The 13,841-nt window shown below is 39.4% G+C and overlaps 1 protein-coding gene across 3 annotated transcripts in view; it reads left to right on the top strand.

Moving 5' to 3' along the window:
- Window positions 1-13,841, top strand: part of RASGEF1A (RasGEF domain family member 1A) — a 54,163-nt gene extending 40,322 nt beyond the window's left edge. For 2 of the 3 annotated variants that reach the window (XM_055795950.1, XM_055795939.1), the window contains exons 4-13: window positions 1,504-1,641; window positions 4,812-5,033; window positions 5,323-5,397; window positions 5,602-5,727; window positions 7,512-7,614; window positions 7,907-7,986; window positions 8,613-8,804; window positions 9,651-9,774; window positions 10,004-10,076; window positions 11,138-13,841. In XM_055795950.1, the coding sequence (XP_055651925.1) occupies window positions 1,504-1,641; window positions 4,812-5,033; window positions 5,323-5,397; window positions 5,602-5,727; window positions 7,512-7,614; window positions 7,907-7,986; window positions 8,613-8,804; window positions 9,651-9,774; window positions 10,004-10,076; window positions 11,138-11,162 (1,158 nt within the window). In that variant the 3' untranslated portion in view covers window positions 11,163-13,841. The remainder of the gene's footprint in view (window positions 1-1,503; window positions 1,642-4,811; window positions 5,034-5,322; window positions 5,398-5,601; window positions 5,728-7,511; window positions 7,615-7,906; window positions 7,987-8,612; window positions 8,805-9,650; window positions 9,775-10,003; window positions 10,077-11,137) is intronic. The other variant, XM_055795956.1, reaches the window with a different exon arrangement.

Here is a 13,841-nt window from a genome sequence, read left to right as displayed (position 1 = left end):
AATACATTGAAGTTGGGCTCTGCAGTGGCACTAGCAGAGATTGCTTTGCAGGAACGCCTACTACTGGCAAAGAGAACGGGGATGTTTTCTTTTTGCCCTCACCATCCAACTATTCTGTGCTTGTCTCACTAGCAGGATCAGTTAAATGCTGTCAATAAAAACAGCTAGGAGAAGCAAGCTAGCAGAGTGAGGTTTGCAGCTCTGAAAGAAAAGCAAAATGTTCCCTTCAGACTTACAAGGAGCACCGGCTCATTTTCAGACTGAGGATTCAAGGGTGCATGGTTTAACTTCAAAGTTTTTATTAATAATCCTTATTAATACTTCCACTGGCTACATACCAGTGAGATGTTAAAAAAAAGGGGGGGGGAAGGGTTGCGGGGGAAGCTTAGATTATTTAATCAAAACCAAAAAAAGTCAACCAAACGGGGACACACTATGATCAGAGGATGTTTTGTCAGGAGTTCCTACCAATTCTTGGAAGACCTTCTCTTTTTGTCTTAAAAGAAAATACACTGATTTCCTGTGGCGAAGCCACATGCTAAGTCACCTTCTGTAACCCCTAAGATGCTGACGGGGAGTGCGGTGCAGAAAGCATGCTGTCTGTGGGGAGCAGGAACTGCTGTAGCTTACACAGGCGGGGAGGTAAACACAAATGAAAACTTCCTCTTCTTCCTCCACGCGTCACAAGTTGGGTGGGAGGGTAGATATAACCTGAATTAAGTTTTGAGTCTCCTTGTTCATTAAAAGCGTTCTTAGCACTCACACTCCCAATTTTACAAGTGTGCTCCCTTGGACTTACTGATGCCGCTGCCTGTTGCTATCAGTGGAGTAATGGGAATCCAGTTCAGGTCTAACTGATGAAAAGCCTTAGAAGATTCACAGGTGACAGGAGAACTTTGACAATAGCTCTCCCTCCCCTTTCTGTGGTTGATAGCTTTTTGAGAAAGAGCCAATACTTTTTATTTTTGAAATCTGTTTTGATTTAGATGTCATAGAGAGAACACACACATCTTCCCTGTTATTCTTTTATTTTAATAACACAGCTCAATCTGGAGGGCCCGATAAATTCTATAGAAAAAAAATGTCTTTGTGAACGCTTCTCATGAAAGATGCTTGGTAGAGTGCTGCAGTTTGTATGCATTTGAATCCAAACGATAAGGTACTGCTGCCTCAGGTGGCATAAGTCAGCTTAAGTCCCATTGACTTCAATCAAATAAGTCACTTAAACTATTCTGTCGTCTTCCTGGCTTTATACCACTAACCTTGAAAATATCTTCAAAGTGTTTGGTAAGAGACATTACCAAGCTATCACAAAAGGAAGCTAAATCATACTATTTGGGAAGCTGGCTCACAGCTAAATACGTTCTTTTTTATCCCCTTCACCTACTACTAATGCAAAGTGTTTTCAAGGGTGTCTCTAGTTTTATGTGAGCCCTCATCAGCTAATTTACTCTGCAGTCAGGAAGATCTGTGGTCCGTAATCAACTCGTTGTTTCTTTCTAGGCAAAGCTAAAATCCTTCGCTGCCAAAATCATTCAGCTCCTGAAGGAATGGACTGAAACTTTCCCCTATGATTTCCAAGATGAGAAATCCATGAAAGAGTTGAAGGAGATTGCTCACAGGATCACCCAGTGTGATGAGGTAGGGGTCGGGGAAGGGGGGGAGAAAAAACATTTAGTAGTAAAGCAGTATTTGTCAGCCTTTATATATAGTTTATCATATTGTATACCGACCCTTGCTCCCGCACGCAGTATTTTCTAAATGGACTACAGCAGCTGTTGCTAAGCTGTCAGTGTAACTGCAGGACATGGGCTGAGTGATGAACTTAATGGTGCATTAACAGAAACTGCCTACGTGCAATCATCAAGTGCAAGAGGAAGAGACAAAGCAGTCATGACGATATGAAAAATGGATGGGGTGCAGAAGGGGCTAGCTCTGCTAGCTAGTCAATCACCAGTCTTACAGCTCTGAGTTTCTAGCATATGAAGAAAACTAGACCTCAAAAAGACTTTTCTAAAGCAAACGGATAAAGCAAATTCAAATAAAACAAGGGCTGTTAGTTTTCTGTTTGGTTTTTGTTTTGTGCGTTACTGGTTTGTTTGGGTTTTTTTCCTCTGAACTGAAACCCTACCCTTTTTTCCTCGTGGAGAAAGTGACTGCAACTATAGGCTTCCTTCTGTCCGCTGGTAATCAAGAACTGCAAGGGAATTAATTGTAAAGCATTTGTATGAATGTGAAGGCTTACTTCTACAGAAGTAGAAGCTTCTCCTCGTTTTTAAACCCACAACTTCAAGATGTTTTCTGAGAACAATTAGCAGGAAGTGGGAAGACAACTTTATTATGTGTTTTTGTTGATTCAGGTCTAAGAAAAATGAAGAACAGGTTTGACGGCACTGCATGAATCGGTGATAGGACACAATACAATTAGGTGTTACTGAGTTGTCAAAAGGAAGTATGTCACTTGTTGCATCAGCGAAGCTGTTTACCTGGATGCTACTATGAAAATGTCAGTGCCTTAGTAGGAGGGGAAAAGGAAACGGGATCATAACATGCCTTCTATTCCCTTTGTTAGACAAGGGCAAAGACGTGTATGTTGGCAGAGATACTACTGCGAAGGCAGACTCAGCAGAGGTTGTATTTGGCATCTGTATCTTAGTATTTAATTTGTCTGTTACTTTGAACTAGAACAAAGTCGTGGCCTTACTTTCTCTTCCCCTTCCCTCCCACTCTGTTATGTATGAATATATTGTCGTTTGAGAAAAACACATCTTCATGAAATGGCTTAGTGCTCTTGTGTCCGAGAAATCTGATGGCATCCGTTAATTACAGCATCACTGTCTTTCTCCCCTTAACAAGGCTAAGAGTCAAGTTTGATCCGTGAAGAGCTATGCCACATCTGACCCCTAGGAAACCTGATTTGACACTGACAGAAAGCAGCTCTTGCTCTCAGTATTTGTTACCACAAGAAATTACCCATACTGTGCTTCAGCTAGGGATTACTGTAATGGTTTGGGGGGTTATTTCGTATTTTAAAAACTTTTCTAAATCCCCTTTGGACACTACTCTCCATAAATAAGATAGAGAAAGTCAAATGAGAACTCTCACAAAGCAGTTAGGTGCTTGTCCTAGTAGCACCGGACAGCACGCCAAATAGCTATAGCTACAACCAGGACTGTCCCCAAGCGGAGTACAAATGTCTTGTTTAAACTCAAACAAGGACAAATTATTGTACACTCATTAACTTATTTTCTGACAAGAAAATTTAAGGTAAGACTAAGAAAGAAAGGAAGCTGCCAAAATTCTAAGGGCATTTGTATTAAGTCTCTAATAAATTCACAGTAGCTGAAGCAAGCCATAGGTTTTGACATCACTGCAGTTTCTTTGTTCACTGTCACATAATACCTGCAACACTCCCACCTGCCTTCAAGTTTGGTTCTCTCTGACCCGTATCTAGAAACTCGGTTTCCTCCCAGACACACGAGTAAACTGGGCATAGCAGCTGAAGTCAAACAATTTCTAATTGCAAGTTCAGTGTACCAGAGAGCAAAATTAGCATTTTATATTAGTCCACTCACCCTTGCCATTTCTGAATATTTGTAGCACAGTATCAGAAATGGCTCCAGCCAGCTACTGTTCAGCAGTAACCCACTTGCCTCAAGATGAGCTACACTGCCCTCAGCTTTTTATTTGATTTCTCCTGGGAGTCAGATCATTGCCTTGTAAAGCAACATTCTGACACTATTATTGCTTAATTACAGCGGGCAATATACAAGTATTTGGTAGTCATTGTGTCTCACATTGCTATGGAATTTCAGTCACTGCATATTAGTGGTTTGAACAATCATAGATTCATTGCAGTTCTTTCTAGTTCATCCAGTTGGCTGGCAGAAACCAGCACAGCAGGTTGTAAACTTAACTGTTCACCTTGTGTCTAACTTCACGCGAAATAATTTGCATGAAAGCAAGATAATAGTTGTGTAGGAAAGAGGAGATGGACTGACTGTCTTTGGTAGAGTTGTTTTTTTCAGCAGCATGAAGAAGATGCTCAGAGAACCTGGGTCATTTCAAGAAGTAACAGGAGGGATGGAGAAGTAGGAAAGCAATCAAGTTCGCACTTCAGGGTTGATCTCATAGTGCAATGCCTATAGGACACAATCAATCAATGGCAGAAAGAATTCAGCTTGCTGTAGTTGTCAAAACACTGAGCAGATGAATTATATTTCTTAGCTTTACCAGTACGTATCCTTACAGATCCTATGTTTAAAATCTGCATCTGATGAACAGAAATGCATTTTACTTGTCCAAGAACACGAAGTATACTGGGCTTTTACCGAAGTCTTTGGATGCTGTAGTTGTTCAAAGTCAAGCCAAGGTATATTCCTGGACATAATGTGAATTTCCTGGATTCTGCCTGGGCTAGATCATCAGCGAGTCTGATCAGAATGAGAAGAGAGCATTTTGGCACTTGGTACACATGGATCCAAGAAGCCTTGGACAAGCAACTCAACCACCTTTCGGTATATCCGCTTTTAAGCCGCTCACATGGGTGCCTTTGAAAGGGGTACTAGCCAAAAAATGCTGCAAGGAGCAGACCAGCCAGGCAAGTGGAACAGAGCCGGGAAGGCAGGCTGCCCTAATGATGCCATCAGGGAGCTGTGCGGGCAGTCAGGACAAGTTCGTTTGTCACGGGATGGTCAGCTCAGATAAGACAAAAGAAAATGAGTAATAGGCATTTATTTTTCCCAGTCAGAAATTCTTTAGCAATCTGTGTCTGCGAGAGCTAGAGGTCATTGTTTCTGCTTTTTGCTTAGGAAAATGGAACAGTGAAAAAGATCATTAGCCAGATGACACAGAATCTCCTGATGGCCCTCTCCACACGGAGCCAGTACCAGGAAATCAGAGAGAAATTCCGGCAACCTGTTACCGACAAAGGCACCATCCTCAAAACCAAGCCACAGTCAACTCAGAAGGACATCCTGAGCGTGTGCTGTGACCCTCTGATCCTGGCACAGCAGCTGACCTATATCGAACTGGTGAGATGCTAGTTTGTGTTAATTATTTTCCATTTATTAAATATTAATATACTTACCAACATGAATATTGCCACGGCTTCACTGAAAGCCTCCAATGTTTTAACCAAATAACAACCAAAGTAACAAACAAGACCAATTAGGCACAGCGATTAAAAACACCTCACGCACCTACACTGTCGGAAGATGAAAGTTACCAAAACATTCTCCTAACTTTGGCTTTATTGATGTGTTTTTCATTGACATCCCTGTTCGTCTGCACAGTGACAATCTCTCATCTCTCCAAACACAGGAAAGAGTGAGCAACATTTACCCAGAGGATCTGATGCAGATTGTCAGCCACATGGACTCCATGGATAATCACAAGGTACAAGAAGGGGTACGGAGGGAAAAAGAAATAAAAAGAATAACCAGGGTAAAGAACCTCCATAATTCGAGTATACCCTGTGCAAAAAAGGCTGACATTTTCTAACCTTGTTTAAGCTCTTGCCTTAAAAAAGGCCCAACAAGATTTTATCAAGACATGAAAATAAACTTAATCCTTTGTTATGCTGACTTTATCACGACACAGGATAGGATTAACATGTGGCTGGTTCCCTTACAGTGCCGAGGCGATGTGACCAAAACCTATAACTTGGAGGCCTATGACAACTGGTTCAATTGTCTCAGCATGCTGGTGGCTACAGAGATTTGTCGGGTAAGTACTCACAGGAAACCAGACAGCAAAGTGATCCTGGCCTTAAGAACAAAAGGCAGGCAGTGGTCCGATAGAGATTTAAACATTAGCACTGCAATTAAAGATAATGGCATTACTCAAGCATTACATTATTTGCATGCTTGTATGATTAAGAGTTCACGGCTGTGTTTGGCTTTGCATATATTGTCGAATCCTGTGCAGCTTCCCTAGCAGCATTAGTCATACAATAAATGGAACTTGTATGGAGTTTGAGTTATGAGCTCTTTTGGATGTTTCTTTTGTTTTAAAATCCATAAATTCTCAAAAGAGACTCATCTTTGAGCAAAGATTTACCAATAAGCAGCTGTCCTTCCACTGCATTTAGAGATTGTTAGCACTGTCACCTATTTGGTTTTGTTGTAGAAAAATCAGAAATAAACTTTCTTCAGAAGTGTGGAAAGAAAGTAGACTACTGGAGAGGTTTTTTTTTTTTTTAAAAAAAAAAAAAGAGGGAGAACAGCCTGATTAGAAATTAAAATAACTTCTGTAATATAATAAATAAAGAAATTGAAGTTATACTGCCCCAGAAACTTTTTTTCTTTTTTTTTTTTTTTTTTTTTCTTTTTTCATGCATATGTCAATCCTTCTAGTTTCCTATTCACATGCACCAATTCTAGCAAGTAGGAAATTTTCTCTCTATTTCTTTTTGGTCAGTAGTCCTTCTGTGGAAATCCAGATGCCTCCTGCACTTTCATGAAGTCAGATATATCAGTCCTAATCTCTTTAAGATTTCCTGCTCTCACAGAAACTTATTACAAAAACACACCAAGACATCTTCCAGAGCTGTCTGGTATGGCTAATACATTTAGTAAACTAGCCAAACAAAAGAGCTAAGCCAGGCCATTGACTACTGGACCGTTTTCTTTTGATATGACACAAACTGAAGTATTTAGGTAAGAGATGTTTGTTTGGTTTGGTTTTTTTTTTAAAAAAGAAAAAGGGCACTCCCTTGTGAAGTAGTCTGCAGTCACCCCTCAGAAGCCATTTTTAGATAAGCCAGACCAAAGATCTAAATATGGGGAAGATTTTGGTGAATGAATGTAATCTAGGGGGAAAAAAAAAAATATATATATAGAGAGAGAGAGAGAGGGAGAAAGATTGATGGTTTTTAGAAACAAAGTCTGGAGACAGTGCTGGATATTAATTTTGCATTTCCATTTTTAAAGGAATCTGCAAAGCGGATATTCAGCATCACTTGCTAGATCCTTCACGTTTGCATGGGTGGGAATCTGTATAGTTGATCAGCACTACCTGCTCTCAAGAGGTCATTTCAGAATATACACAGTAAAAAGAACAATTGCCAGTCTTGATCTTCTCATTCTCGCATTCAGGGTACATGCCCCTGGTCTTAAGTCTTTCCTCCCTTCTTCAGAGGTTGACATTTTTTGCATATATTCTTCCTTCATGTTATCTCCCTCTTCCAGTAACAGGAAATTGCTGAAAGCATCCCGCTTGTTTATACAAGATTCCCTAAGACATTGAACGTCACGTATAAACAAAAATGTATGTTCCCCCACAACTAGACAAATAATTGATAGTAGTAGCCCCAAATACTTCTGTTATTTTATTAAAAATTAATCTTAACAGAATATCCCAAGGCCTGTATCATCATGAGATTTAGCTGGATAAGAGTCTTAAAACATCTAGTCAATCAATCTGTTACAATGCCTTTCACAGAACATCCCATCCAAAAATTCAGGCCATCCCCTCCGTCTTAACAGATCACGAGTTTGGGTTTTTTTCAGGTTGTAAAGAAAAAGCAGCGTACAAGAATGGTGGAGTTCTTCATTGATGTGGCAAGAGAATGCTTCAATATTGGAAACTTCAACTCAATGATGGCTATTATCTGTGAGTATCCTTAACACAGATGACAGAAGACACTCCATTTCACAACCTGACAGGCAAGACTCATACTTGCCCGAAATTGGCCGACCACACCAGCACACACGCTTCTACCGGGGCAGAACGTACCAGCAACAGATTAACGTGCAGGCGGGTGAATGTTATCTACAACTTTTGTCTGTCGGGCTGAACTGCCTTCCGAGATGCATAGTGCTCATGAACACACACAATGTTACGTAGCCCTACATTTTTTTTCAACTCAGTTATTTCTTTCTTTGTCTCTTCACCCTCCGTTCAGCTGGCATGAATCTGAGTCCTGTGGCACGGCTAAAGAAAACTTGGTCCAAGGTCAAAACAGCCAAATTTGATGTTTTAGAGGTATGTATAAATTTTAGACCTTATATAGGAGTCCCCCAAATAGTTTTATCCAAACCTTTGCTGTGACAATATCAGAGACCAGAGAGGCGACTCTGTTAGCGGTCACCAACATATAAACATTAGGGAGAGTATTTCCTGAATCTCAATCTCCCTACTTGCCTGCAAAGAAAAGTGGATGCAAGTTTTCTTTAGGTTGTTTCTTTCTAATGTATTTTTTCCATTCAACATCAAGGTAGTTTTCACCCAAGCAAATGCTGTTTTGCTACCCTAAAACTAATTGGAGTACTCCATCTAGCGGAGACCTGAATGAAAACAAAACTTCATCGGAATAGTCATCAGAAAGATTGGTGACAGCAAGTTAGAATGTTGGGGGGGTTGCAACAGTCATTTATTATTTCCTTTCCGTCTTCAATTAACCATTGAAGCAAAGCACAGATGTAAAGCCAGTACAGAACCCTCCTCTCAAACAAGACCTGATCAGTGTAAGGTGCTCCGTCTTGGAAGTTCTAAAAGAGGCCCAACGGATTCATAAAGAATGAACTCTCTGATAGTTAGATCAAAGCTTTCTGTTTTTAGGAAAACATATTACTTGACTGCCTTTTTTCCCCCCCCCGTCATAAAAACAGCATCACATGGATCCATCCAGCAACTTTTGTAATTACCGCACAGCCCTGCAAGGAGCTGCACAGCGATCTCAGACTGCCAACAGCAATCGAGAGAAAATAGTCATCCCAGTCTTCAACCTGTTTATTAAAGACATCTACTTTCTGCACAAAATACACACGAACCGCTTGCCCAACGGGCAGATAAACTTCAAGGTAGGACTTTGCTATTACAGAAATTGTGATGCTAGTTAAACATTGAACATTACAAACATTTGCCGGTTCTGATTTAGACAGAAAGAGGTATCATTATCCAGGGGAAATGACGTCACCCATTTCTGTGAAAGCTAGTGTTTGCCATCGCCATCTTTATATTACATATCCAGCAAATCCACAACTGCATATACAGAAGAGAATCACATAAAACTTCTGGAATGTAATTGCCTTCAGTTAGACGGTTATTTATAAAGTCTACTGAAACAGAGGTTATTTTTTATATTTTTTCATGGGACAGATGCGCTAAAAAAACGTAAAACTCAGATAAGCAGAACTCATTGGAGTAACGTTAATTTGTTACCAAAACCGATGCATGAAAAGATTGAGAAGATAATAAAAAATTTCAGAAGCCAAACCCCCAGCATTAAAAATTAGTTAAGTAATACAGAGATAGTCCACTGTTAGCTAATTGGAATGGGAATTTTTTTAAGGAACATTGTACTCATCCAACATTTAAAGTAAAGAACTTGAAATTAAGCAGCATAAGAATTTTAGTGTACCAGGTATGATGGCAGACAAAAAATTTGCTACTCCTTAGCCCTGCACCCTGCCTTATGTTCAGAAGAAATCAGGGAAAGAGACTAACAGATGAGGAACTAGGAGCAAAAACGGGAGATGAAGGAGCAGTAAGAAGAAAGGCTAACAAGGACGAAGGCTACGTAAGGGATATTAAGAGAAGCAGCACGAATACGAACAAGTACGAGAGGCTTAGAAATTGAAAAAAACATCATATTTGAAAGAAGGCAAATATGACTTTAATAATATTCCTTTAATTACCTCATGCAGAAATTCTGGGAAATTTCAAGACAGATTCATGATTTCCTGACATGGAAGCAGGTTGAGTGCCCTTTTGAAAAAGACAAAAAGATCCAGAGCTATCTACTCACAGCACCCATTTATAGTGAAGAAGGTAAAATCCTTTATTGAACGTTCTAGCGAGTCTTCTTGTTGAAATGCAGACAGAATATGCAGATGGAAAAAAAAGCAAAAAAAAAATATTTATAAGTATTGCTTCTGTATCGGCTTCTGATGAGAATAAACTTCATTATAAGTCTGCTAAGTTACAGCTGCTATATTGCACTTTATTTTTTTCCAGTTAAAGAACCCATGTATCTAATTGTTCTAATTTTATTTACTAGCTCTGTTCATTGCATCCTTTGAGAGTGAAGGTCCAGAAAACCACATGGAAAAAGACAGCTGGAAAACACTCAGGTACGAAGCTTCCTCAGAACATGACTCTTTTTGCAGACCTACGCAGGCACGTGATCAGTAGCTTCCTCCCTCCTCTTTGCATACTTGCTTAGGACCATTTTGGCCCAAATAGAATCAATTTTTCTTCTTCAAAATCCAAATTTGAAAAACATTCAGTAGGGCTTGGATTTTGATACAGCTTTTCCAGCCAGATCAGTTCAGGCTGTGAGACTACTGCTGGGACTACGAAAGGGAATATGCTTTGCTACAGACGTAGATTCTTTTACTGTTATTTGATAGCCTAGACAGTTTTCAGACACACTTTTCTCAGGAAAACAAATATATAGATATACTAAGAAGGCGCTATCATTTATTATACCTATGCACTTCCAAATCTTATAAAAGGATGAAAGTTTATACCAATATTCTTAATTTTCAGCCTGCTCTTAAGGGAGAAAGCCTCAGTGACTCCTCCTCCCTCCGAGAGGGGGGAGCACCTCTTCCATGTACATGATGAGATCGATTAATTCAACTGGGATTTCTTCTAATACTGAGGCCGCTGCAGAAAGAGAGATTTAGACCTTTGTAAATCACGTTAAACACTTAGATTTGCCATATCTTTACCAGATAAAAGAGTGAATGAAGCCTATGTGTCCTGAGCTGCAGCTGAGCTACATTATGACTGTATTGTCCCTGATGGGACGCCGTTTCCCAGTGAACCCAATGACTTTTAGGAAGCCCACGTAAGCTTTTGGCTTGTAACAACCATCAATGTACCTTGTGTTAAATCCTAGGCTATTCAGCAAGCAATAGTTTAGGGTGACAGAGAAACACACATTAATTTGCTTCAGCACACCTTAAGTACCTGAAGTAGTGTTACAAAAATTGAATTTTCATTTTAAGTCAGCACCTTTATTGGAATTTGTAGATGCATCCCAGTTTATAGCGGCTGAAAAACCTATCCCTGAAGCAAGGCTTCCAGCTAACAATGCGAGAGAGATCTACTGCCAACCTCCACCAAAACTGTAAAACTTTTTTTATTACAATAGAAGAGATAATTGTTTTATTAATTCTTATTCTAGGACAACTCTGCTTAATAGAGCCTGAGGATTTTGGATCTGATCCGCAGACTTTGAAGCACATTGAATGAACACGTTTTTACAACCTGAAAGACTTGGACTGAGCTAAGAAAGACCTCACTGGCTGAGGTCTGTTTTGTATATACAGTAACTTTTATGAAATAAAATGTGGTAAATATTTCACATGTCAACCTTAAGGCACTTAAGTGAAGGGTTTTGGTTTTTTATTTTAAATATAAGGGCAGGGCCCTGTTCTCAGAGATGAAATGTGTTGCGGGAGATGGTATCCCTGGGGAAATCTTATTCTATCAGCATCCAAATTTTTAATTTTTTATTACTTCCACCAAAATAAAAATTAAAACACACATCCCAACTAAAGCCAGTGTTCAGGTTAAATACTCCATTGGACCGGTATCCTACAGAACACTCAACTTGTCTCTCTAGCTTTGAAGCGAAGGGTCTCCTTCAAATCGGCGATGCCACCCACACGTGTTAGCGAGTGTTTGTAGAGTCAAGGCCTTAGACAGCTGCAGTAAGCGCGTTCCTCTCCTACATCAGAAAATAGTGCCTTACAAGGTACTGATACCGTTTAGTGTACCTTCTATTACGCTGGACTGGAAGTAAAGAAAATAAAAATATGGATGTCTCAAAACCAGCTACAATGTACTTTTTAAATAAAACGGAGAATATGGCACATGAAGTAGAGTATACCTGCCTGTAACATTGATGGTGCAGCAAACATATTTTTGTTACACGATTTGAAGAGGTAAGATGGGGTAACTGCTGGGGGATGTGCGTTTGTGTGTGAGTATGTGTGCGTGCACGTGTGAAGATGCACACATGTCTAAGTTTTAATACTTCTGGGAACTATCCTTTAAATTCTGGCTGTCAGAGTAGTTTGTGTTTTCCTTTCTTAAAATCAGGGATTTTTTTTGTTGTTTTGTTTAAGAGAAGGATGTCTAACCTAGATTATCTCTGCAAAACAGGCTCAATATGTTTTTTTGGAAAATAAAAATCATATTTGAGCTAGGGAGAGGGAAGTAAACTCAGATGTCCGATTTGAAGTTAAGGCTAAGACTTCTGAGGAAGCTTAAGAAGAGTTCATTACAACTGAACTGGCCATTTAATTCTCTTGGTTCCTTTGAAAACGCTAGTCTGCACTTACAGACAATTAAAGCAAAGACCAACTGGTGATGCAAGCTTCTTCTAGTATTTTGAAAGCCACGGTTAACTGTCTGGGCCAGAACCCGTTGAAATCTAAGGGGAAAACACCAGAAGAAATTGGTCAAACCTTTGAACCCAGGTCAGTACCAAAATTAGAGGTGATCTGTAAACCTGCTGGTGCTTACCATTTCTAATTTCTCCTTTTAGTCTTGAGTTCATACCTAATTTGGCTATCCAAACGAGCACCTGAGGAGCTTCTGTTAAGACTCAAGGTATTCATTTCCAGGAAAAAAAAAACCACCCCAAACCATACTTCAAGACTTATTGCAGAGATCAGGTGAGAAAGTAAGAATGAAAAAAAAAAAAAGACTTGGATTAAAACCTCTTTCATCTAATGAACAAATTATTACCCGTGAATATCTGCTGTCCTTTCCAGTTGCTGTTCTCTTCAGGGTTGAGGACTGGATATTTGTAAAGATAATGACTTGAGCCAGACAGTTAGATAATTATTTTTTTTAGTATTTTACTTTTTATACAGGGCCCTTGAGTTTACAGAGGTTACAGCCTCCCTTCTAGAGCCTTGCAGAGGACCTCTGCACAAGCTTCTTTAAAAATTATCAACTTTAAGTTAGATGGTGGGTTTTTTTCTTATTCTGCCTTCTGTTGAAGAAGGGGCAAGACTTGCTGGACCGAGGGTCTGCTTTATTCCAGTCCAGTAGACTCTTCTCGCTGAGTGCCTACAACCAAGAGCAGTGCCACCGTTTCATGTAGCATCTGCGATCACTTAGTAGATATTATTTATTGTATTTGCCCTGCAGTATGGTGAAAAATTAAAGAGCCTTCCCTCTCTCCCTGTTCCATTCCCCCCCTTGCCAAATACTTAAAATTAGAAGAGTAAGTTGGGGTAAGGGAGGGAGAAAAATCAACATTTTGCTATTCCCATAGCATTGACGTCAAAGAGAAAAAGCAAGTTACGCCACAAAGGAGGAAGTAGAAGAATACTAACTGTTAACAAAAACAGCCCAGAAAGGGGGAAGGAATAATTCTTATGATCTGCTGCTATTTTTCCTGTGCTGAAGTACTGACCTTCAGCCATGGATTAGAGTAAGAATATTTATACTGTATTATTACAGTGTTTTGCACTTTCAGAGATGTTCTAGCTAGTAACATTGTCGGACACTATAAGAAGGATTGTATATCAGCTTTGTTTATGTAATTGAAATTTAAAAGGGATGCTTAAAATTTAAGAAAAAATATATATTTGAAATGCAATTTTAGAACACTTTCTGTAAATGTATAGAAAAGCTTTCACATGAATGTGCACTTCACCAGTCAATCAGTCCTCGTATATACTTGAAATCAATGCAGTATCCACATTGGTTCCTTTTCTTTTTCCTCCCTCAGTTTGATACATTCCTTAAATACTGTGTTTTGCTATTCTGAGCTGAAATGCTAAATATAAAGCTGTACCATAAAGCAGGATATTCCGTGTTTGACTGGATGTGCTTGCATTAATAAAAAAAAAAAAAAAAAAAGAAAATAA

This window comes from Falco peregrinus, chromosome 1, assembly GCF_023634155.1.
Source record: "Falco peregrinus isolate bFalPer1 chromosome 1, bFalPer1.pri, whole genome shotgun sequence".
Classification (NCBI taxonomy): Eukaryota; Metazoa; Chordata; class Aves; order Falconiformes; family Falconidae; genus Falco; species Falco peregrinus.
This window is presented reverse-complemented; position numbering and strand designations above follow the sequence as displayed.